The 27,843-nt window shown below is 36.7% G+C and overlaps 1 protein-coding gene across 4 annotated transcripts in view; it reads right to left on the reverse strand.

Annotated features, from left to right (window-relative positions):
* The window catches only part of LOC150084345 (cell adhesion molecule Dscam1-like), a 229,453-nt gene that overhangs the window by 25,567 nt on the left and 176,043 nt on the right, over positions 1 to 27,843 (reverse strand). For all 4 annotated transcript variants that reach the window (XM_090375981.1, XM_090375980.1, XM_090375984.1 and 1 more), the window contains 2 exons: positions 21,563 to 21,800; positions 16,597 to 16,695 (listed from right to left, as the gene is read on the reverse strand). In XM_090375981.1, coding sequence (XP_090232107.1) covers positions 16,597 to 16,695; positions 21,563 to 21,800 — 337 coding nt within the window. The remainder of the gene's footprint in view (positions 1 to 16,596; positions 16,696 to 21,562; positions 21,801 to 27,843) is intronic.

Genomic DNA, 27,843 nt, shown 5'->3' on the forward strand with positions numbered 1-27,843 from the left:
AAAGCCCCCGATGAAGTTGTGGATAGATGGCCACGTGAGGGAATGATTTTCAAAAAATTGCATCACCCTTTATCATTTAGTTTGATATTTTTCATTTTTATTATCATTTAGTTATGATATTTTCATTATCAATTAGTACTGATATTTTCATATTGTGCTTCACAGTTATTAATACATTTACATTAAAATAATGTTTATAGGCCAACCAGAATTAAGATAGCCTATATATGCTAGCTTGATTACCTGATCCGTATACACACTAATACCTATAATGTCTAAATTATGCACGTATAAAAATACCAGTTAATTGAACTAATCGACCATATACATATACACACACCCCCGCGCATATATATATTGGAGTTGTGTCTGATGACTTAATTATTAAGGGGTGTTAATGGAGTTATTATGTGCTATGTTAATGTTATTGTATAGGGGCAATTAGCCATTATACATGAATGGTTTTTATATGTACTAAACTTATATTTCTTATTATTAAATTTGGTTCTGCTGGGAGCATCAGGTTGTGGTGACCCCAACCAACCCACCAGTTATCAATAAACTAGCCCTGGAATGGATAGCCTAATATATATATACACACACACACACACACACACACACACACACACACACACACACACACACACACACACACACACACACACACAATAACATACTATTAGTTTTATAACAAAAAAACACTAATATTTTTTTTTTTTTTTTTTTGATTTGGTAGTTGTTGGCACATCGGCTTCTATGGCCATATTGCACCTCCCAAGGTTTTTGCAGTACTTTGATCCAAGCCCGAGGCGGGAATCGAACCCGCGACCTTTGGGTTGCCGGGCAGGTACTTTACCCACTCGGCTAGCCCGGTCGGCAAAACACTAATAGTTTTATAACATAAAACTATTAGTGTACACGAGGGTGATACGAACGTTCCTACTATCCTAATTCTATTGCTATTTTTTGTCTTTATTTATTTAAAATACTCCTTTTTCCCTTCCCCATCCTCAATTTAATACCTCACCCTATATGTGCTTGTTCCAAAATTATTTATTACAAAATCAAATGTGTTTATTCCAAAATTACTTGTTAAAAAATTAAATGTGCTTGTTCCAAATTTATTTATTGAATCATTTAAATCCTATCTATACACAATTAAATCCTATACTAAATTCTACATATTTATATTTACCATATTTATTCTAACTTGATCCTAATTTTTACCTAAAGAAATTACACTGCGCTGGGACTACCTTGTCCATACTGTATTAGTATGTGCTAATTTCGTTTTCGTTGCTTTTTGGCCTATCACTTTTCTTCTACTACTGTGGACAAGTATAGAAATGCAGTTCCTTATACATGGTCAGGTGTAGTCCCCTGATGAAATACCTGATCATGTATCAATATTTATTTATTTCAGCTGACATCAGATCAAGAATATTTGCCTTACCTATATTCGACCATTTTCTAAATATGTTTCCCCCCATAGCTGATGACAGCTATAACACTATCATTTTATTTTCCTTTTCAATTTATTTGCATTTTTTATTTTTATTTTATCAGTATTTTGATGTACTAATTTTACTTTACAGTTCTCCAACTTTCTATTGGCTTGGTAATCCAGTCCATAATTCTATTAATTCACCATAACCTTTAGGATATTAAGGTTCTTTTACCTTTCACACACACACGCATGCACGCACGCACGCACGCACGCACGGGTCGACAAACTTTTTTTGATTTTTGAAAGGGTCGATAGATCTCAGTAGTTTGGGAACCACTGCTCTAAGAGAATTCTTCACTGGTCTCAAAGCCATTTATTCGCCACTACATAGCTTCATCTAACAGACACTGATGTGGGATTTACTTAAAGATATAATTACCATCAGGGGTAAAGGAAAGGATTTTTGCTTCTGTAAAGGTGAGTACAGTGGTCTCAGACAATTTTTAAATTCTGTACAGTGGGATCAACTGATGATGTTACCAACAGTAAATTCTAAGTGGGAAGCATTCAAAGAATTAATTGTGGAAGCTATTAAAAGTTTCATACCTATTAAGAAATATTGTTCAAGGTTTAGGCCTAAATGGTTATCAAACGAACTAATGAGACTCGTGACAGAGAAGAAAAATGCATGGGATGCATATAAATTATCAGGCGACACAGAAGCCTATGGCAGATATAAGCTAGTCTGTAATCAAGTCACAAAGAAGGTTACGCAGGTGAAGGCAGATTACGAGAAATCTTTGGCAAAGGACGCTAAGAAAAACAGCAAGGATTTCTTTACTTATATAAGCTCAAAAAGGAAGGGAATGAATCTGATTGGTCCACTTGATATCGATGGTTCGACTGTTGATGATCCTGCTCAGATAGCAAACAAACTGAATGAGTATTTTGCATCCACATTCACACATGACGAGTTATTAAGGTTTCAAAATTGCAGAAGGTTATCATATTGTAGCAGGGTGCTTAATGATTTTGTAATAACTGAGAGCAAACTGGAGGAGATATTGTTGAAGTTAAACATAAGAAAGGCACCTGGGGTGGATGGGATCTATCCAGTTATATTAAAGGAGGCGGCAAAGGAAGTAAGCAAACCCTTAGTCATAATTATGAAAGCATCCTTGGACTCAGGGGAGGTCCCCACAGACTGGAGATGTGTAAATGTATCCCCAATTCACAAAGGGGGATCGAAGGGTGACACAAGTAATTACAGACCGGTTAGTTTAACTTCTGTTCCGAGTAAAATAATGGAGTCACCGGTTAAAGATGCATTGCAGGATCATCTAGACAAGACTGCAGCAACAATTCAGACAACAGCATGGGTTTGTTAAGGGAAAGTCTTGTCTGACATTTTTTTGATTGGGTATTATGATGTGGTTACAAAGGAACTGGATGCAAAAAATAATTTTGATATAATATACTTGGATTTCAGGAAAACTTGACACTGTTGCGCATGGAAGACTACTGTACAAATTGGAGCAGAATGGTATTAAGGATAAGCTGCTACAATGGATAAAAGGATGGTTGAGTGGGAGAAGACAGAGGGTGATAATCAATGGGTGCTGCTCTTCGTGGACTAATGTTATTAGTGGAGTCTCACAGGGTTCGGTGTAGGGTCCACTGTTGTTTTGTATATTTATCAATGATATTGATGAAAGTATGTCAGGCTTAGTGTCGAAGTTTGCAGACGATACAAAGGTTAGCAGGGTTGTTAATGACAGTAATGGTGGTGTGCTGCTGCAACAGGATCTAGAAAATTTGAGCAGATGGGCTGAGAAGTGGCAACTGAAGTTTAACCTTGACAAATGCAAAGTACTGCATATGGGGTAGAAGTAACTCCAGAGAAACGTACCAATTGTGTGGTACTACACTTAAGGTGGTAGAAAATGAAAAAGACCTGAGAGTAATTGTGCAGTCAGATATGAAGTTTTCTGAGCAATGCTGACAGGCTGCCAGGGCAGGTCATGGGGTTTTGTCAATGATATATAGGAATTTTACTAGCAGGGAAAAGGTGATTGTCCCTCTGTATAAGGCAATGGTCAGGCCACGCCTTGAGTACTGCGTACAGGTCTGGAGGCCTCATTTTAGGAATGATGTAGATTTGCTTGAGCATGTTCAGAGAAGAGCAACAAGATTGGTGAGGGGAATGAAGGGATCCTCTTACCAAGAGAGGCTTAAGTTCTGCAAATTGCAATGGCTCGAGACTAGGCACCTGTGCGGTGATCTGATTGAGGTGTATAAGGCCTTGAATGGGTTGAGCACGCTGAATTCTGATGGGATTCTTTCACTTGTTCAGATTACGAACCTAAGGGGGCATAAATTCAAATTAAGGAAAGACAGATGTAGAATAGATGTGCGGAAATTTGCCTTTAGACAGCGGGTGGTTAATTGCTGGAAAAAACTTCATCTGTCGTTGTGGAAGTTGATAGGTTAAATAAATTTAAGGAGGAACTGGACAAACATTTAGAGGGAATGGGTGTGTGAATTTTTTTTTTTTTTTTTTTTGGCTGATGCTGCATAAGCTCATACACTTGCTTTCTTGCATCACATGCCACTATTACTACTACTATTACACGATATCCTCTTAACTGGCAGAAAAAGTGAAATCATCCAGAAAAGCCTAACTTACCCTTCTTTTTTTTTTTTTTTTCAGTTCACTTTCTGTACTGATAAAAAAAAAAGTTACAAATAGCACCTAAATTTAATAAATGACTGCATTATCACTTACACTATCTTCCTAAGTAGCACCAGCAGACAAAAGAATGTACCAGACTTATGCTGTTTTACAGCATAAGTCTGGTACATATCTTTGTTTTTCTCTCCCCATGTGTGTCCCAATTCAGCTGACTTGAATTTCTACAAATGTTAGCCTCAACTACACATGGAGATAACATATTCCAGAAATTAAAACCTCAGTGGCTAAAAGAAAACTTCCTATAATCCATTCCAAACTGATCTCTCTAATTGTATTTATGGTCCCTAAATGCTCTCTTTCTCTCTCTTAAAATTCACGAGCCTTACTTGGTTTTAGGCCTGAAAGTTTTCCTAAAATCCAATCTTCTGTAATACCAATATTGCTAATCTTATAATGCTCAGCTTTGCTCATGCAGTTTCTCAGCACCCTATGCACATTTTTCCACATTTGCATGTATGCTTCTCCTATATAAAGGTTTAAAGTGTTCCTTATAGTAATTCTCTATTCTACTGTTGATGGGTTTGGACATGTACTCAAAGAACTCACTCTAAAGAACTGCAATCAAAATTCTTGCCCAGAGAACAGCAAAAAATAATGCAAAATTTTAAATAAAACTGTTACTCACTGAACTTAATTAGGAAAGCCACAGACTGCTAGAATACAGGCTGCTGCATGAAAACAAGACAGCAGAAATAGTAGCCATTACTTGAAAGGCTCATCTGGGCTAAGGAATATTAAGCCAATACAATTTCAGCTTTTAAAATTTACAATTAAAAAAGATGCTCTTTTCCTGATCTGCTAAAGAAAATAAAATGCTAATATATGAAGTACTGGTTTTTTTTGTTTATAAAGGGAAAAAATTCATTTCAATTAACTGAGTCACTGATAAGTAAATGTAAACTTTAACTGTCACGATATTTCTGCTTACACCATAAACTTCAAATTAAGCAATAAAGAATAAAATAATATGAATCTGAGCTAAACAGACAGATTTTATATCCAAATCTTTATTTACGGTATAAATGCTCAGAACTTACATTAATTTCAGCAAAACAACAGCGCTTTATTCATAAAAATATAGCTAATAATTTAAGATATAATGCGAACACATTAACTAAACTGCTCCTTAAATAATTTCAAAAGCAATTTCATTTCAAGATAAATAATAAACTAATGATTTTTTTTTTATTTTCTCCATGTCTTTGAATTTTGAGTTACTTGTATCTTTGTCATTCTTATTTCTAGTAGAATTATTTCAGAAAAATTTAACATATACTACGAATTACACATTTTGTCAACTTATTTAATGAATGACTACATCTCAAGGGAAGGAGCTCTTCTTTACTAATGATAGCTAAGAAGAGCACCTTCTTAGCTATCGTTCACTGAAGTATTTTCCAGTTGCAATTTACAAATATGCATAAACGTTGCAAGCTAACTATTACAGTAAAGGAAATTATACTCATATTCAGGAGAAACAATTATCAAGAAAACACTATAATACATTATTGCTACTTGACACTTAATTCTGAGGGGTTTTTTTTTCCTTCTTTTTTTTTTAGTTTTCCCCTATTACATTCATTAATAATTACATACACTGTGCTGCCACTTTATTAGGAACACCCCTGCTGTGCACACAAATGGTTTGTCCCACAACATTGCAAGTCACATGACCACAGTTGTAGATATAAATGCAGCAGAACAACCTTTCTAGTATCAGTTAAGCGTACAAACAGTAGCAAGAATGGGGAAAAGGAGTGATCTAATGGACTTCGAATGTGGCATGGTAGCAGGTGCAAGATGTGCTGGACAAAGCATCTCTGAAACGGCAGTTCTTCTGAACTTTTCACGCACCACAGTTTCAAGGGTGTATCGAGAATCGTGCAACGAACAGAAAACATCCTCTCAATGGCACTCCTGTGAAAGAAAATCACTGTTGATGAGAGAGGTCAGAGGAGGATGGCTAGAATTGTGTCAGGTCATGTTTGTTTAATATCATTAATCCCCACATGAATAATAATGCTATTTTTACCCTCTGATAATCTGTTGGTAACATCATCAACTGTTGCTCCCAGCAAACATATCCTGGATCTGAATGCCTGCAACTAAGACTGTTATATATTTTTCGATGACAAAAAAAAAAAAAAAAAAAAATGATATCCAGCTCAAGACCCTGGGTGTGCCAAACCCATACTCACCAGATGTGAGTCCCTGGGGTTTTTTGGCATGCTCCGGACCAAGTTCTTTAACTGCAAGAATATTACTGTCATTAAAAATATGAGAGCTAATGATACTTTTTTCCTCTCATTATTACTGGAATATAAGTTCTTTGCACTTAAGGTTCAACTGCATTTTAAAATTTTTCCTAAGTTATAAACATGCAGCAGATGATTAAAATTAGCATGTCATGTTATTTCAGTCATGGAAATCAGGAAAATTAAAACATTTACCTTGTTTAAAGTTAATCCAGTTATTAATTTACACATTTTAATGTATACTGCATTAAACAATAAGTACAGTGCAGTTTCATTATTATATGGACTTAAAACTGCAGCACTGAGAGGATGCTTGTGAAACTTTTTGAACATTGAGCTATTAATTGCGCTGTCATCTGTAAAAACACTTATCACATGCAGTCCCAGTTCACTTAAATTTTTTAACAAATTAACAGTATGTAAGTATAACTCATCTGAAGTGAAACATGAGACGGGTACTATACCAACAACATATTTATATACAGAAAATATGGAGAAAATAAAGAACATGGTGTCTTGGCTCGATCATTATGATTGACTTGTACCAATTAATCTACTAGCTTTATATGTTAGGCTATCTTCTAAATAGATTTTGTCAACTGAGAGTGAAACAATTTTTCTTTTATAAAACCAATTCTTTTTTTAAAATAATGTGACTATTCCTCAAAATTATCGCCAATAACATTTAATTACATTATACATTGAGGTTAATGATTAGTACATTTTAAAAGCAAAAAGTTAAGTGTCAGAAGAAAATCTTGTTATATTTGTTGGTATATCTATCATCTGAATTTGTTCCATAAGAAACTCTAACTTCCTCTGATCAGGATTATCCAACTGTGCTTTGAAATCACTCAAGTTGTTCACAGTAAGTTCCATGCTTGCAATTGCATGGAACTTGCATTACTGATCCTACTGCAAATTGTAAGCAAAATTTCAATATTTGTTTAGTACCAATCTTTTTAAAATGCACATTCAGACCTACTAACTGCATTTGTGATAGTTTGTTTTCTCTTATAAAAACAGAAACCTCCAAACATGGAGAAACAATAATACTCCCACAAATCATTGGAAAAATTCTCATTAATTATTAAATCATTATCAATAACATGACATAAATCACTTTTTTGCAGATAGGTACAATTATCATCAAGAAAAGCAATTTTTTAGATACTGACTTATTCAATATAAGTAACCATACTTTGTTTAATGGCACTAGCTAGCAGCTGTTTTTCCTGTTTGCTTTACATAGGCCTTCTTTTTACCAAATTCTCAGTTATATATGGTGCAATTTCTCCAATTATTGTGGATATGCATTAGCAGCAAGTTTCAGCCTGTATTTTTTAGCAATTACTGTATTAACTTATCTGTACTGACTGCAAAACTATCTTCCATGATTACAAACTCTATTGGGAAATGAATGTACATACAATCATTTTGTGACAGTATAATTCCTCACAGGGAATTTTTACAAGTCACTTCTTTTTAAGTTCTTCATCATTTGGCAAATGAAATACACTCACATAAGACTTCCGGTAATTAGAAATACATCCAGGCACACTGCACTTCAACACCCTTTTCTTTTTTTCTTTTTTATTAAATAACATGTTACTCACACGACGCACATGTTAAACTTAATTAAGCATAATGATATAGTTCCAAGTTTCACATTCCCATTAAATAAAACAACTCGAACCATGACCCATAATTATTATTAAATCACATCAATATTAAAGTTCAATGTTACATTAGCATTAGCAAAGGCATATGATGCAAGAAAGCAAGTTTATGCAGCATCAGCCAAAAAAAAAAAAAAAAAAAAACCACTCCCATTTCACCCTTCCGTTCGTTCGAAATACCTGTCCAGCTGAGCCGTAAATTTATTTTGGCTATCAACTTCCACAACAAGGGATAGAGGTCTGTTCCACCAACCCGCTAGCTAAAGGCAAATTTCCGAACATCTATCCTACATCTGTGTTTCGTCAATTTGAATTTATTCCCTCTCAGGTGATTATTCTGAGCATGAGGAAGAATCCCATTGGCACTGAGCCTGCTCAAACCATTCAAGGCATACACCTCTATCAGATCACCTCGCCGATGCCTAGTCTCCGGACACTGTAATTTGCAAAACTTAAGCCTTTCTTCATAAGAGCAACCCTTTGTTCATTCAATAATCTTGTTGCCCTTCTCCATACTTGTTCCAGCAGCTCTACATCCTTCTTGAAATGAGGCCTCCAGACCTGTATACAGTACTCAAGGTGTGGCCTGACCATTGCCTTATACAAGGGAATAATCACCTCCTTATCCCTGCTAAAAAAATTCCTGTATATCATTGACAAGACACAATGAGCTACTCTTGCAGCCCGTCTGCACTGCTCAGAGAACTTCATATCTGCCTGCACAGTTACCCCCAGGTCCGTTTCATTCTCTACCACTGTCCATGTAGTACCACAGAGTTGATAAGTTGCTCTGGGGTTACTGTTTCCATATGTAGTACTTTACATTTGTCAATGTTAAACTTCATTTGCCACCTCTCGGCCCATCTGCTCAACCTTTCCAGATCCTGTTTCAGCAGCATAGTGTCAGTAGTGTCCTTAACAACCCTGCCAACCTTTGTATCGTCTGCAAACTTGGACATTAAGCTTGATATACCATCATCAATATCATTTATAAACACAGAAAACAATAATGGACCCAACACTGAATCATGAGTGACTCCACTAATAACATTAGTCCACGATGAGCAGTGTCCATTGATTACCACTCTCTGTCTTCTCCCCCTCAACCATCCCTTTATCCATAGCAGCAATTTGCCTTCAATGCCACACTGCTCCAATTTGTGCAGCAGTCTTCCATGTGCAACAGTATCAAAAGCCTTTCTAAGATCCAAATGTATAATATCAAAGTTATTCCCTGCATCCAGTTCTTTTGCGACTGCATCATAGTATCCAATCAAATTGGTCAGGCAAGACGTTCCCTTAACAAAATCATGCTGTGTCCGAGCTATAACTGAAGTCTTGTCTAGATGATCCTGCAGTGCTTCTTTAACCAGTGCCTCCATTAATTTTCCTGGAACAGAAGTTAAACTCACATTTCTATAATTACTTGTGTCAGCCTTTGATCCTCCTTTGTGAATTGGAGTTACATTTGAACATCTCCAGTCTATGGGTACCTCCTCTGAGTCCAAAGAAGCTCTCATAATTATGGCTAAGGGTTTGCTTACTTCCTTTGCTGCCTCCTTTAATATAATTGGATAGATCCCATCCACCCCGGGTGCCTTTTCTATGTTTATCCTCAACAATTTCTCCTCCAATTTCCTCTCAGTTATTACAAAATCATCTAGCTCACTGCCAGAGTTTACTTCACCTCTGGCATTCCTCTTCCTGAATAACTTCTCATGTGTGAATGTAGATGCAAAATACTCGTTTAGTTTGTTAGCCATCTGAGCAGGATCCTCAACTGTTGAACCATCAATATCCAGTGGAACAATCTGATTCATCCCTTTCTTTCTAGAGTTTACATAGGTAAAGAACTCTTTTCTGTTTTTCTTTGCATCCTTTGCCAAGGATTTCTCATAATCTGCCTTTACCTGCCTAATCTCCTTTGTGACTTGGTTACAGACCGGCTTATATCTATCATAAGCTTCCATGTCACCCATTAATTTTTATGTATCCCATGCATTTTTCTTCTCTGCCATATGTCTCATTAGTTCATTTGACATCCATTTAGGCCTAAACCTTGAACAATATTTCTTAGTTAGTATGTAAAGCCTAGTAGCTTCCAAGATAAGTTCTTTGAATGCTTCCCATTTTGAATTTGCTGTTGGTAACATCATCAGTTGGTCCCACTGTATAGAATTTAAATACTATCTCAGACCATCGTAGTCGCCTTTACGAAAACAAAAACCCTTTCTTTTACCCCTGATGGTAGTTACCTCTTTGAGTAAATCTCACTTCAGCACACTGTATCACTGCCACCTAATGGTTCATTTATCTGCAGATTCTTAATGCATGAAGAATCACTACTGATAATCAGATCAAGAGTATTACTCCCTCTAATTACTTCCTGAACATGCTGATGTAGAAAACAATCATCCAATAAATCCACAAAAGCCTTGCTAGTGTGTGAGTGACCAATCCACAAATTCCAGTCAATATCTGGGAAATTAAAATCCCCTATTATAAGACTCTCTGATTTACTGGCCCACTCTATTTCCCTGTACAGTTTCTTATTATACTCATCAGAGTCATTAGGCCTATAGCACACTCCTACTCTCAATTTTGATCTCCCAATGCTTATGTCACACCAAACTGACTCGACACTGCACTGTCCAGCGATGTCGACTGTCTTCACTTCCTTGGATTTTATGTGTGTTTTTTAACTAATAGCATAACCCCTCCTCCCTTCCTATTCTGTCTATCCTTTCTGTACACATTGTACTCCCCAAATTCCAGTTCTGCATTCCTTATATCCGTGTGACACCACATCTCTGATATCCCAACAATATCTGCCTTTGATGTTTTGAGCAATACCTCAAATTCATCAAATTTATTTACCAAACTCCCAGCATTGGTGTACACACAAGTATACATGCGCCTGTTACTATTCTTGGCTACCCTAACACAACCCATGTGTTTACTTGTACAGTAATACCCCGAAGTTACGCGATAGGTGGGTCTGACGAAAATCGCTTAAGTCGAATTCGCATAAGTCGGGGTACAACTTTGCATATAAATACATATAAATTTTGTTTAATTGGGACCAAGGACTAACAAAAACACTAGTTTAGAAGAAAAATATTAATAAAATTGCAGTTCTTTATACATATTAATATAAAATATGTATCAAAAAAATAAATGACTTACGTAAAAATGTTATTTCGATGTCAATGGCTTCATAAAATCTAACAAATTCATCTGACGACACAGCGCCTTCTTTTTTTCACGCAGAATTTCTTCGTAGCAAGCTAATCATTTTTTTATTCCGTGCTTTGTAGCTATAACGCGTTCTTCGTTGGAGTCTATGTTTTCTAAAATTTTTAAGCCCTTTTCAATTGAGCTGAGACCTTCTGTCAAGTTTGCAATTGTCATGTGCTTTTCGCCGTTGCCTCATTTAGGCCTGTAGCATGTGCAATATCACATGGTCTTTCATTTCGCTCAAAGCATTTCACAATTTCATATTTTTTCTCTATCGACAGAGGCGGACTGGCCATAAGCCTTACCGGGGAAACCCCAGTGGGCTGGTGTGATTTTAGCCATAAACCATAGTATGAGGCCACTATAAATTTTCCCACGTAAGAATTTTTTACCCAGTCCGCCTCTGTTTATCGATAATTGCTTTTCTTTTTCTCTCTGAATCTGCAGTGTCTTCACCAGTACGCTTCCTTTTCACACCTTTTAAGTATTTTACTCATTTTAGGGAACAAAGCACAATTACAAAACGAGGAGGCACGCTTGATACGCATAAACAAAGTTGTGCACATGTAGCAACTGAATAAACAACACCATAAAGGCAGAGATACACTATTAACACCTCACATTTCTAGGTGTTACTACCATAAAATAATAAAAATCCAGTTGCGTTTCTGCTAGTGGAATCTGTTATAAACTGGTAGTAAACTCGATCTAATTGCATTTGCGATTATACCGATAGCTGGAATTGTGTTGGTTTTTACGTTATTATGGTGAAATGTGTTTCCCCTTCACTGATATAAAAAACATAAATACATTATCAGAATCTTCTCTTCATTTCTATCGTGTTGCGTTCGGTTGGGGTGATTCTGTGTTCGACTGCCATTTCTTGTAAACACAAAGGCGAATTGTGCATAAGCCAATTCGGTTTGTGTTATATTATAAGATATCGTTACCGTATTTATAAATAGTGTATGATCGAATTCATGTAGTGTAAACACGTGTTATACGAGGACTGACTGTATACGGCTCGACCAACGCGATCCATTTCTCTCGTGAAAACGATGTAATTTCTGACAAAAGTTGAGCACGAATTCGAACACACACATATAAATATGACAGTTGGAATAAAAATTCTTGTATATTGTGTGCAGCTCATGCGCAGCAAAGTTGAATTTTGTTCATCTTTCGCTCTCACTCTCCACCGTCGCACCGTATATCATTAACATATGAAAAACGACCTTGAAGATAGTGGGTGGCAGTGTTGCCAAACGAAAAAAATCAAGAACCGCGTAACTCCGAGTTCGCGTAAGTCGGGGTATTACTGTACTGCAATGACTCCCGGCAGTCTCTGAAATATCCTGCATCTTGTTTTCCAGGCTGCTGCTCATTCCAATAGAAGCAGTGCAAGAATCACTTTCACCTCTGCCAGTGGCTACTGTTAATCTATTACTCCTTGTATCCCCCCAAGCTAGCAGTTTTCCAACCCACCTAACACTGCCTCAATAGCATCAGCAAATATTCTTGCACCCTTTCTATTTAAGTGTATCCCATCCCTGTAGAAGCAGTCTCTCCTGTTAACAAGTACAGACCAGGCTGAAAAAAATTCTATCCCTTGAGCCTTGCACAATCTTTCCAGGGCTGAATTGATCGACAAGACTCTCATCATATACTCCCTTCTATCGTGTCTGGGCAGAATTGCAGACACTTTCAAATTCAACCCTAATTCACGGCTTTTATTCAACAGTGACATGTACTTGTTAAGTAATCCGCCGGTCTCCTACTCTTAATATCATTAGTGCCAATGTGTACAACTATATCACCTTTTGTACCCTTAAAAGATGATATCTGCTCTACAACGTCATCAACCTTTGCACCTGGTCCTGTTCCACCTATCCTTTTTACAAAGCATGTTCCCCATTTCCCTGATAGTCACCAACAACTACTAGTTCCTGTGGGACCAGCGCATTCTGCCTTGGGGGTTGCTGCTGTGTTGCGTGATGACCAAGTGTAAGCTCTGGCATTGATGTGGGAATACATTGGAATACATACTCTTTTAAATTAAAATGGATTACTGCCTAAAACTAATTGAAAGTTTAAATGATTGAGAATTATGGTTCATCTGCCTACACTGGTTATATTAGTCTTTTGCAATGACATCAGAAGCAGTGATTAGCATTAGTAGAGGCATATGATGCAAGAAAGCAAGCTTATGCAGCATCAGCCAAAAAAAAAAAAAAAAAAACTTCCACTTCACCCCTCCATTCGTTAGAAATACCTGTCCAGCTGAGCCTTAAATTTATTTAGGCTATCAACTTCCACGACATGGGATGGAAGTCTGTTCCACCAACCAACTACCCGCTGGCTAAAGGCAAATTTCCGCACATCTATCCTACATCTGTCTTTCCTCAATTTGAATTTATGCCCTCTCAGGTTATTATTCTGAGCAAGAGGCAGAATCCCATCAGCATTGAGCATGCTCAAACCATTGAAGGCTTTATATACCTCTATCAGATCACCTCGCCGGTGCCTAGTCTCCAGACACTGTAATTTGCAAAACTTAAGCCTTTCTTCGTAAGAGCAACCCTTTGGTCCATTCACTGATCTTGTTGCCCTTCTCTGTACTCGTTCCAGCAGCTCTACATCCTTCTTGAAATGAGGCCTCCAGACCTGTATACAGTACTCAAGGTGTGGCCTGACCATTGCCTTATACAAGGGAATAATCACCTCCTTATCCCTGCTAGAAAAATTCCTGTATATCATTGATAAGACACCATGAGCTACTCTTGCAGCCCATCTGCACTGCTCAGAGAACTTCATATCTGCCTGCACAATTACCCCCAGGTCCTTTTCATTCTCTACCACTGTCAGTGTAGTACCACAGAGTTGATACATTGCTCTGGGGTTGCTGTTTCCCATATGTAGTACTTTACATTTGTCAATGTTAAACTTCATTTGCCACCTCTCAGCCCATCTGCTCAACCTTTCCAGATCCTGTTGCAGCAGCATAGCATCAGTAGTGTCCTTAACAACCCTGCCAACCTTTGTATCATCTGCAAACTTGGACATTAAGCTTGATATACCATCATCAATATTATTTATAGGCCATGCCGTGATGTTAACTTCACGGCATGGCCTGGACCCTTCTAGTAGGTTGTGAGGAAAGCTAACCTTAAGATAATCTGCTACCTTAAAATAATAAAAGGCTAATTGTTACAAACTTGTTGGTTCACTAAATTATGGGTATAGAAGAAATAAAAGTCATGTAAAAAATTCAATGCTGAATGTATTGAATTCACCCATCAATAGCAAAGAGAACTGTTTCAAGGAAAACATCAAACCAATAAATAGGAAAAATATTATTTATAAGATTACATGTGAACATGGAGGAGTGCAGTGAAAACAAGTAGTAAAACTTAAATAAGAATACTGTACCATTTTAAAGACAAAAATGCTATGAAAAATATTAGAAATTGCAAAGTGTACATATATACATGCAAATATCAAAAAATGGTTTTATTAACATTGGCAATGAATAAAATACACAAATAAAAAATAACAGACATTTACATTGTAAAATAAAATGTTAATTGGCTAACAGCATTCAGAGAGATATGATTATTTATATTTCATTTTATTTATTCTCTCACCAGATTTCAGTAATTGAAGCAGTACTGAACACAATGCTAAAATTAATCTTTCATAATTAAAATTTACTTGCTTACTGAATGTGTGAAATCGCAGACAGGGATTACTGGGTATGTAAGCTACAGTTCTTCTCTATTTTTTATTTTTGTATTAGGTGGTCAAGGCATTTATGATCAAGGGGACTGGTAGATATCAAATGAAAAGCTTAATTTCATTTGATATCTACCAGTCCCCAGGGGCTCACATCTGGTGAGTATGGGCTTGGCACACCCAGGGTCCTGAGCTGGATATCATCATTCTTCTCTCTCTTGGTGATTCCCTTCTACATCTCTCTCTCTCTCTCTCTCTCTCTCTCTCTCTCTCTCTCTCAGGGTAACTCAGGGAATTTTTTTTTTTTTTTTTTTGGCTGGTGCAGCATAAGCCTCGGGCTTCCTTGCACCATACAGCTAATAATAATAATAATAATAATTTGCTGAGTAAAATTTTATATCACTGAGTATCATAGATATTCAACTAGTACACTTTATGAAAAAACTTTGTTATTGATAAACTATTCAAATTAATAGTGAACATAGTGAATTTAACTGGCAGCAGTGATAAGGTACCTAATAGGTGCCTATCTGAAATAATGATCCTATATTATCAGCTAATCAATGATTAAATATTTTTTCTACCCTCCTAAATATAGTAAACTTTTACTACAATAGTTACTAAAGTTATTTTTACAGTTTTAACAGTGCAAATGTGCAGGAGAACCTGTCAGGTTCTCTGTCACTAACTTTGCAATTATTTTTATGAACAGTAGCAGATGACACAATATTCTGGCAATGCTATGATGTTTAAAATTACATGTTTGTGAATAGTTCAAAAGTACTTTCTTTCCTCTGCCACTAGTTCCATAAACATTTATAACTAGGCCGAGATGTATGGAAAAATAGGGTGCAGTATCCAAAGATACAGAAAAATGCAGGACAAAAATTATTTTAAAAAAATAAGAAACAGTATATTATATACAGGAAATATCGGACATTTTTCAAGTATATAGGAAATATCTAAAAATAACTAAATGCACAAGGCATAATATGTTAAGAATTTATTATCTATATAATATCGGTGTATAGATACACCATAGACAACTCTTTAGAAACTACGAAGTAGTTGTTGTAGGCATCATTTGCTCTGTTTCTCATATTGTGCTCTGCCTTCACGACGAGTTGCCATGATATTGCACTACCTTGAATAAGTAACGCTTCACTAATAAGTAACAATAGTCTTCTCTATTAGTGAAGCGTTACTTATTCAAGGTAGTGCAATATCATGGCAACTTGTCGTGAAGGCAGAGCACAATATGAGAAACAGAGCAAATGATGCCTACAACAACTACTTCGTAATTTCTTAAGAGTTGTCTATGGTGTATCTATACACCAATATTATATAGGAAATATCGGACATGTTTCAGATATAGGGGAAACAGGACACGTTTCAAGAATACAGAAAATACAGGAAAAAAAATCAGAACAGTAGAAGCACTGCATTACTCTAATAAATGAAAAAAAAAAAAAAAAAAATTGAATTCCTACTTACGAACAACTGCAGCAGGCTTATCAATGCCACTATTCCAGTGGATTCCCACACTTGATGAGCTTACATCAGAAACACCGACAACTGGAGGTGAGGGTGGATCTGAAAAAAAAAAATTTTCACTAAACAACTCGTATATATTGCAGACCATTATTTTAGCAAGACATGTACTTAAAAAACATAAAATGAGACTAGTTTGATCTAATTATGATGCAATAGAACATTTGGACCTTATATAGACAATAAAATATTACTAATGCAAAATGGAAAAGAACAACTTTTGCATTCCTTTCCAAGGCTAATGATTTGTCAGTTATGCAGGTCGCTTATTTTAGTTTGCATGTTTTAGTCTTGGTTAATAACATAAAACACATTGCTAAGTTTTATTAAACCCACGAATGTAAAACCTACACTTGCATAAGCCACATATGCTTCTTTTCTTGTAGTTGCCATGTTTTGTTTTTTTTTTTTTCCATGTTTACCTTGGTAGCATGTTGGTTTAGTAATCAACATGACAGATTTAACTGGGCTAGGAATGGTACAGTGCATGCATGCTTTGGTTCTACATACAATCAGTGACAGCTATTTAGCACAAATTCCATACAAAATATACACTGAGCTATCCTCAGAGAATGCTCTGTATGTATGGACCACCTCTTTTTCTGAAAAATGAGGTTTATATGGATAAAAAAAAAGAACACTGTGCAAATAATGAATTACAAGCAGCAGCTCAAAAGATTCTATGCAAGAGACCATGTTTCGAGCTATACAAGTTGAGACTTGTGCAGGCATTGAATGGTAATAACAAGGTGAAGAGAATTTCTTGAACATATAGAATGAGACTTTGTAGAAAAAAACAGTTTTTGTTTTCTCTGTTGTTTCACATGAACAGAAAGGTTACCAAACATGCTTATGGGGTAGTGAAAATACAAGCAAGCTGCAGTAGTATGAGCATGCAAGATCATACTACTGCAGCTTGCTGGAGCTGTTTACAACCAAAAGCAGAAGAAAGGTGTATGGATGACTTTGCAAAAGTAAGTCATGGAAAGCAGGGGTCATTACACAAGCATGTTGCAAAACTTGCTTATACTGTAATTTGAGACAAATATGAATACTCACACTGTTCAAGATAGCACTCCATGTGTTTTCTCCTGGATGTGCATCATTTCCTTGATGAACATTACCTTGGCAAATGAATTGGCAATGCTGGTCCAAATCCATGGCTGCTGAGATGCTTAATCCCCATTAGACCTTCTCTTCTGAGGTTTTGTGAACAATGTCTCATTGAACGTTACAGAGAGAAATGGTGTCTAGAGCATCTTTGATACAGTGCCTATTAGCTTATTGCAAGCTATGTTCAATGCAGCACAATTTTAAGTTCAATTGAACTAATTACCAATGCAATTGTTATTCCAAGCAGAAATTCTCAATAAATAGGTAATATATTGGGAATTCATCTGTTCAATAATATATTCTCCTAGATAGTCATACATCTTTAAAGCATTTTTTTTACATATTCCTAATAACAGTTAAAAGTTGATAATAAAAATAAAAATACTGTATTATCAAAATTTATATCAACTATTTGTAAAACATGTTTAATATAAGAAATTAATTACAATATATAACTTTGTAATTACATTCTTGTAAAACCCAAACTTGAACCCATGACAAAATTTACTAAGTAATTCAAAAACATCAGTATTTTAATTTAGGTTGAGTCTTGTGTGCAATATCCTCTTAACACTTCACAAGAGTCCTTTGTTGTTCTCTTTTTTGCTGGGTTAAAGTGAAAGAGTATAAATATCTCAATCTTCAAGATGCTACTGTTGTTGTAATTTATATAATACATTAGCATCTAAAGTAGTAGCATATAACACATTAGCATCCTTGAGTGCTAATGCATACTATACCTGAAGATGTTCTTTCATTTCCTGGTCATATTCCATCATATTTACTGTTACCACACTTCCTCCCTTGTCTGTTCGCTACGTATTTGACTACCCATGTTTAGCGATTTCAAAACTTTTCTGTTTTTAGTTTGTAAAATGCCATTATACAAGAGATAGAAAAATCCTCAGTAGTGTACATAACAAATGGAACACTGTTTGTTACAAAATGCCTTGATCTTTTGCTAATATGCATGTGAGTTAATATTTTATAACTCACATGCCTGAGTTATAAAACTAAATTTTTTTCTCTAAATTTATTTCAGCTGTTAAATGTTTTGCTGTTTGTATTTTTTTCTTTTTTTGTCATGGATGATGACCAGCGTGAATGCTTCTCTTATGGGGATCCATAGCTATCTGAAAATAGATTTTGAGATGCACCAAGATATTAAGCACTAGTGATTTTCTCAGTATTAAAAATCCCACCCACATTTCTGCAGCTGTCAGACATTTATTATATGACAGATTTGACTGAATGCCTGGATTTTGTTATTGGTTTATTTCTCTGTATTAGTAGTAGTAGTAGTAGTAGTAGTAGTAGTGGCATGTGATGCAAGAAAGCAACTGTATGAGCTTATGCAGCATCAGCCAAAAAAAAAAAAAAAAATCACACCATTCCAAATGCCTGTCCAGTTCCTCCTTAAATTTATTCAACCTATCAACTTCCACAACGACAGATGGAAGTTTGTTCCAGCAATTAACCACCCGCTGGCTAAATACAAATTTCCGCACATCTATTCTACATCTGTCCTTTCGTAATTTGAATTTATGCCCCCTTAGGTTCGTAATCTGAACAAGTGGAAGGATCCCATCAGAATTCAGCGTGCTGAACCCATTCAAGGCCTTATACACCTCAATCAGATCACCGCGCAGGTGCCTAGTCTCCAGCCACTGCAATTTGCAGAACTTAAGCCTCTCTTGATAAGAGGATCCCTTCATTCCCCTCACCAATCTTGTTGCCCTTCTCTGTACACGCTCAAGTAAATCTACATCCTTCCTAAAATGAGGCCTCCAGACCTGTACGCAGTACTCAAGGCATGGCCTGACCATTGCCTTATACAGAGGGATAATCACCTCCTTTTCCCTGCTAGCAAAATTCCTATATATCATTGACAAAACCCCATGACCTGCCCTGGCAGTCTGTCTGCATTGCTCAGAAAACTTCATATCTGCCTGCACAATTACTCCCAGGTCTTTTTCATTTTCTACCACCTTAAGTGTAGTACCACACAGTTGGTACGTTTCTCTGGGGTTACTTCTACCCATATGCAGTACTTTGCATTTGTCAAGGTTAAACTTCAGTTGCCACTTCTTAGCCCATCTGCCCAAATTATCTAGATCCTGTTGCAGTAGCACACTGCCATTACTGTCATTAACAACCCTGCCAACCTTTGTATCATCTGCAAACTTCGACATTAAGCCTGATATACCTTCATCAATATCATTGATAAATATACAAAACAACAGTGGACCCAACACCGAACCCTGTGGGACTCCACTAATAACATTAGTCCAAGAAGAGCAGCACCCATTGATTACCATCCTCTGTCTTCTTGCACTTAACCATCCTTTTATCCATTGTAGCAACTTACCCTTAATACCATTCTGCTCCAATTTGTACAATAGTCTTCCATGCGCAACAGTGTCAAAAGCTTTCCTGAAATCTAAATATATAATATCAAAATTATTTTTTGCATCCAGTTCCTTTGTAACCACATCATAATATCCTATCAAATTTGTCAGACAAGACTTTCCCTTAACAAACCCATGCTGTGTCTGAATTATTGCTGCAGTCTTGTCTAGATGATCCTGCAATGCATCTTTAACCAGCGACTCCATTATTTTACCTGGAACAGAAGTTAAACTAACTGGTCTGTAATTACTCCTGTCACCCTTCGATCCCCCTTTGTGAATTGGGGATACATTTGCACATCTCCAGTCCATGGGAACCTCCCCTGAGTCCAAGGATGCTCTCATAATTATGGCTAAGGGTTTGCTTAGTTGCTTTGCCGCCTCCTTTAATATAACTGGATAGATCCCATCCACCCCAGGTGCTTTTCTTATGTTTAACTTCAACAGTTTCTCTTCCACTTTGCTCTCAGTTATTACAAAATCATTAAGTATCCTGCTACAATTTGATAACCTTCTGCCATTTTCAAACCTTAACAATTCCTCATGTGTAGATGCAAAATACTCATTCAGTTTGTTTGCTATCTGAGCAGGATCATCGACAGTCGAACCATCGATGTCAAGTGGACCAATCAGATTCATCCCCTTCCTTTTAGAGTTTATATAAGTAAAGAAATCCTTGCTGTTTTTCTTAGCATCTTTTGCCAAGGATTTCTCGTAATCTACCTTCGCCTGCCGAACCTCCTTTGTGACCTGATTACAGATTAACTTATATCTGCCATAGGCTTCTGAGTCGCTTGATAATTTATATGCATCCCATGCATTTTTCTTCTCTGTTACGAGTCTCATTAGTTCATTTGACAACCATTTAGGCCTAAACCTTGAACAATATTTCTTAATAGGTATGAAACTTTTAGTAGCATCCACGATTAATTCCTTGAATGCTTCCCACTTAGAATTTACTGTTGGTAACATCGTCAGTTGATCCCACTGTACAGAATTTAAAAACTGTCCGAGACCACTGTACTCACCTTTACAGAAGCAAAAACCCTTTCCTTTACCCCTGATGGTAATTAAATCTTTAAGTAAATCCCACGTCAGTACACTGTGATCACTGCCACCTAGTGGTTCTTTTATCTGCAAATTCCTAATACATGAATGATCACTGCTGATAACCAGATCAAGAGTATTACTTTCTCTGGTTGCCTCTCTGTGCTGAAGGGGAGGTGGGTGTAATGCTCTGTGGCTTCTGTTAGGACCATGAGTCAGGAAAGATTAACAGCACTTTCACAATTTATTGTTTCTTCTGAAGTGCAAGAAATCAAACTGAGAAAAATAACTTAAAATAAAAAAACTGAGCCATTTCACTAGTGTACATAACTTTAACTTACCCTCTTCCAATGTTTTTACTTCAACTTCATGAGAGAGAGGACCTGAACCAGGAGAATTAAATGCTTTCACTACTACACTATATGCAGTAGCCTTCTGTAATCCTTGAATTACTAAAGAGCCACCACGACGATCTCCTGTTTCAACAGTTTGGTAACTATAGGAGCCTGATGATCTAGCAGGTTTGTGCCCAACAATGTATCCTCTTAACACACCATTCCAATGATGTCGCTGTGGTGGCTATAAAATTTATTATACATTATTTTAAATAGTCAGTAATACCTTTAATACAATTTTTAAATAAATGTACTTAGAACTATTAAAAATATATGAGGTGAACTTAAAAAGTTATCTGCCTTGGTAATAAATATTATTATTTTTTTCTCAATATACATCTTCTTGAACCTTTTAACCCCTTCATGGATTATCCAGAGATATCTCGTTTTTAGTTTTAAAAGTTATTTGGAACTACATGAAATATCTTGGGATACAATAATACCCAAAGCAAACAATAATACCTCCAAATTTTCAATTGAAATGTATTTTCTCGAGCATTTATCTGGCTAATTTTGCATTAGCCAGATAAATCCCAGGATTTTCTTACGCCTGGCAGCAGATGACTGGCTTTCATTTTACTTATATTTACTTATTGCACAGCAACATCAGAACAGTAGCACGTATTCCTATGTGCCACCAGTAAGCAAAATAAAATTTGCCGTCCTACATACTGAATAAGTGTTAACAATTAGAAAACAATATCGAAAAATATTTCGGTGCCCTCTTGAACTGCAGCCTGTTAGTGATGCTTACCTCGCCTATCCACTTGCGGCGGCCATGTGCCAGAATGTAGTTAGTTCATGATTATCACTTGTGGCGGGAGGTTACTGTTTGTGTGTTCCACTTGATTTTTTAAATTTATTTATATAATGAGTAGTGAAGAGTGTTTTTCTGTTCCTTTCTTTTAGCTCAAGCACTAATTTATTAAAAAAATCTGTATAATTTGCACACTTTTTGGCATACACAAGATAACTTTGGATAGCCCAAATCAGTTAATTACACTCATGTATTTTTTACTAAAAAAATTATAAAAAACACAAAAAACTATACAATGAGTATTCACATGATGCATACTTTTAATCTGTAAAATAAAAAAAAGTTGATCCATTTTGGTACATTTTCAGGAAAAAATGTTCCGGGAAGGGGTTAATACATGTCCTCCATTTAGAAAGAAAAGAGGAAATACCTGAAAAAAAATCTTTGTGCTGCTGGTCCCTGAAAAAGCCATTTACAGCTTTCTTGAGCTCATTACCTGAAAATTGATGTCCATACAGGTGTTTCTTCAGATTTCTGAAGAGGACATAATCACTAGAGCCATGTCTAGATTGTATAATAGGTGATTTAACTCCTAGAATACACAATCTCTTAGAACAGAATTGCTTTATGGGACCTCTGTACAGGATCATGAACAAGCAAGACACCTTGTGCAAATTTCCTCTTCTTTTCCTTTTATGATCACTAAAATAAATTTTTGAGAATAACAGTATAAGCATGTTCAGTGCTTGTTTCCAGTATAAGCATGCCCAGTGGAGAGTTTTTCCTTTGTATGGACTCCAATTTTGTTTACAGAGCCCAGTGATAAATCCATGTTTCGTCACCAGTTACAATTCTTGAAAGAAATCCTTGAGGATCAACATCATGCATGTGTAAATTTTCGTCAAAACTTTTAGCCCTGCACAGTATCAGTATTCTTGGCATCCAGGAAGAAATTATCTTGGGCATGGCCAGGTATTTGTGGAAGATGATCGGTACTAACCCCTCAAGAATATTACATCCCATAACAAACATGCACTTTAATACACCTATCCTGCATAACCACCTCTTTAATTTATGGCACACTTCTGGAGTTGCTACTTCCCATGGTCATATGGAGTACATTTTGTATGGCTTTTCAATCCCATTTAAACTGCTTAGAACAAAATTATATGGTATTCAGAAGATGATGCATTCTGGTATTCATCACTATATACAGCTTTCATGAAGAACTTTTGGTCTATCCCCTTCTTTTGGCAAAAATATGATGTGGCCCGATGCACCAATTTCATGACATCCATGTTTTCCTTTGAGTTGGCTACTGTAAATCTCTTCTAGTTTTCCATACTTCATTGTATTCATTTGGTCCTGTGCAAATAAGACAGACATTTATGAGAACATGATACAGAATTTTATATATCAAGTATATTATTAGTCAAGGTAGATAACTTACTCAACACCCCTTATGATACTATTGCACATGGAAGACTGCTGCACAAATTGGAGCAGTGTGGCATTGGAGGCAAATTGATGCTATGGTTAAAGGGATGGTTGAGGGGGAGAAGACAGAGAGTGGTAATCAATGGACACTGTTCATCGTGGAGTCCCTCAGGGTTCAGTATTGGGTCCATTGTTGTTTTCTGTATTCATAAATGATATTGATGATGGTATATCAAGCTTCATGTCCAAGTTTGCAGACGATACAAAGGTTGGCAGGGTTGTTAAGGACACTACTGATGCTATGCTGCTGCAACAGGATCTGGAAAGGTTGAGCAGATGGGCTGAGCAGATGAGAGGTGCAAATGAAGTTTAACATTGACAAATGTAAAGTACTACATATGGGGAAACAGTAACCCCAGAGCAACGTATCAACTCTGTGGTACTACACTGACAGTGGTAGAGAATGAAAAGGACCTGGGGGTAATTGTGCAGGCAGATATGAAGTTTTCTGAGCAGTGCAGACGGGCTGCAAGAGTAGCTCATGGTGTCTTGTCAATGATATACAGGAATTTTTCTAGCAGGGATAAGGAGGTGATTATTCCCTTGTATAAGGCAATGGTCAGGCCACACCTTGAGTACTGTATACAGGTCTGGGGGCCTCAATTCAAGAAGAATGTAGAGCTGCTGGAGCGAGTACAGAGAAGAACAACAAGATTAGTGAATGGAACAAAGGGTGCTCCTCTCTACACCTGTAGCAACAAATCCATATCCTTCCTAAAATGAAGCTACCAGACATGTTTGAAGAACTCAAAATGTGGCCCAACCGTTGCCTTATACAACAATATAATCACCTCCTCATCCCTGCTGCAGAATTTCAATATATCACTAATAAAACCATAGGTGCTGTCTTAGCAGCCCATCTGCACTGTTCAGACAACTTCATATCTCACTGCATAATTATCCACAGGTTAGGTTTGTTCTCCACTATCTTGAGATAGTAAAGAACAAACACACAGATATATTATTCTGGGATTACTGCTACCCATATGTATTACCATGCATTTGTCAATGTTGAACTTCAGTTGCCACTTCCCAACCCATCTGCTTAATTTTTCTACAGGGTGGTTATAATCAGGGTATGCTACTGATTATAACCACCCTGATTATGAACATGATATACCCTGATTACTGTCATTAAATACCCTACCAACCTTTTGTATCATCTGAAAACTTAGACATCTGAAAACTTAGACATAATATGCCATCATCAATATCATTAATAAACATTGAAAACAAAAATGAGCTCAGGACTGAACCCTGGGAAAATCCACTAATAACATTAATCTAAGAAGAGCAGTATCCACTGATCCATGCTCTGTCTTCCCCACTCAACCATCCCTTTATACATAGGAATAAATTGCCCCTAATGTCACACTACTCCAATCTGTACAGCAGTCTTTTATGTGAAACAGTATTAAAAGCATTTCTGAAATCTAAGTATATGATGTCAAAATAATTTTTTGCATTCAGTTCATTACTGTATCATAGAAACCAATCAAACTGATCAGACAAGATCACTCTTTAACATATCCATGCTGTGACAGTGTATAACTGCATTCCTATCTAGATGCTGCTGCATTACTTCTTTAAAACCAGTGATTCTATCATTTTCCCTGGAACAGAAGTCAAGCTTAGGCGTCTGTAATTACTCACTTCACCCTCTGTTCCTCTTTATTGTGATTAGGTAAACAATGGAATATGGAACCGCTGATGAAGTTCTTATGGAAGAAATAAGGGTTGTTGTTGTTGTTGGTATTTGAAAGCTATTGGCGCAAGAGCAGCTTAGGCTATAATGCGCCTAGCCTAGGTAGGAGAGTTTTGTATATCAGCATTTTTTCACTTTACTTGTAGTGGTAGATGACTCTCATCGACCGGTGCAATACCACCACTTTGCTTATTGGAGGCTTGAAGTGGTGAAACCCATGTTTAGTCTCTAGAGCAAAGCTTCCGGCATCCCCCCCCATACTTCTCTTTCAACCCATGCACGGTACTAAGTATTATAGGTTTTGATACCTTTCGTGTTTGGGGTTTCCATAAAAAAAAGAACCAAGACTTTGCTATATATATTTGTGTAGTTTCTCTATAAAAGGTGTACTATTAATTTTATATGTTTTGAAAGTATCCAGTTAACTTAAGGAAGGAGAAAACTTCGGTTATATTTGGCCGGTCATCTAAAATTGTTTTAAGCATTAGATTGTTTTGTTTATTCATTATTGATTGAAAGGCTCTTTGACGTTCTCTATGAAATTTTGGACAGTTCACCATGAAGTGATGTATAGTCAGCGGAACTTGACAGTTTTGGCATTGAGGGGGTTCTTCACCTCTGAGTAGGTAACAGTGAGTCATATGTGTATGCTAGATTCGCAATCGAGCGAGGATCACTTCTTCCTGTCTATTCGATCGGAAGCTAGTAGACCATGGTCGAAGTGTTTCTTTTATTAGGCGAAGTTTGTTGTTAGTCTGATCTAGCCAGTGTTTTTGCCATTGTTTTATACTGCTTTGGTGGATCAAGGACTTGTAATCTGTATATGGCATTGTATGAAAGGCATAATCAGATGTGGAAGCTTCTTTTGCTGCTTTGTCTGCTCTTTCGTTTCCAGTTATTCCTGTGTGGCCTGGGATCCAGCAGATTCTGATATTGTGATTTCTTTGTAATACCTTTGATACTGAAAATTGGATATGTTGTAGGATTGGATGTCCTTTGGCATTTGCGTTCTGCAAAGCAGTAACAGAGCTAAGCGAGTCCATGAAAATAATGCTGTTTGCTATCTGTTTATGTTTGATGTGGTTTATAGCCATTGAAATGGCTTGTAATTCAGCAGTAAAAATACTGCATTCTTTTGGGAGTTGTTGGATGAAGGTACGATCCTCAAAATGAATTGCAGCTCCTACACAAGTCTCTGATTTAGACCCATCTGTATATATGAAAGTGTGATGTGGATATTGTTCTTTGTATGCTGCATATAACTGCTGGTAGTTTTTTCTGGATAGAGTGTTTTTCCCCCAGGTTTGAAAATACATATCATATATGGGTTGAACTATGCACCATGGTGGAACGGTCTGTGCAATTGCAGTAGCTATGTTGTCATAATCAAGCTCTCGGCTTAGTAGTAAATCTTTCAGACGGATGTTGGCAGGTCGATTCATCCGTGGATGGGCTTGGTATATGTTTTCCCAGTTATATGAAAACAGAAAGTCTCTATTTGGATGATCACTGATAGATTTTATCTTGACGGCATAGTGCAATAACAAGTTCTGTCGTCTAAGCTGTAACGAAGGTTCATGGGCTTCTGCATAAAGGCTTTGTATAGGTGAAGTTCGAAAAGCGCCGAGTGCTATACGGAGTGCACTGTGGTGTATGGGGTCTAACCATCTCAAAGCACTTGGTTTAGCCGAGTCGTAAACAGCTGCTCCATAATCTAGTTTGGCACGAACTATAGATCGATAAAGTTTGAGAAGTGTATATCGATCTGCTCCCCAAGTTGTTGTGGAAAGAACTTTGAGAATGTTTAATTTCTTTAAGCAAGAAAGCCTGAGTTGTTTAATGTGATCAAGGAATGTTAGTTTCTTATCCAAAAGAAGTCCTAAGAATCTTATGCTTGGTACTACTGGGATAATATGTCCGTCAAGTTTCAATTCGGGATCAGGGTGGAGGTTTCGTTTTCTACAGAAGTGTATACACGCAGTTTTTTGTGTGGAAATCCGGAAGCCATTTATTTGAGCCCATTTGCTTATTTTGTTTATTGTTCCTTGTAGCTGCCGTTCTATACTTCGCATATTCTGAGAGTGATAGGAAATGCTGAAATCGTCAACGTATAAAGCTGCGTCAACGATTCTTGGAATGTGCTCGGTTATTGTATTTATTTTAATAGCGAACAGGGTAGTGCTAAGCACAGACCCCTGAGGCACTCCTTCTTCTTGGATGAAAACCTTTGAAAGGATTGTCTGCAGCCTAACTTGGAATGTCCTGTGT

The sequence above is a fragment of the Mastigoproctus giganteus genome, chromosome 6 (genome assembly GCF_048544385.1).
Source record: "Mastigoproctus giganteus isolate SK-2022 chromosome 6, ASM4854438v1, whole genome shotgun sequence".
Taxonomy (NCBI): Eukaryota; Metazoa; Arthropoda; class Arachnida; order Uropygi; family Thelyphonidae; genus Mastigoproctus; species Mastigoproctus giganteus.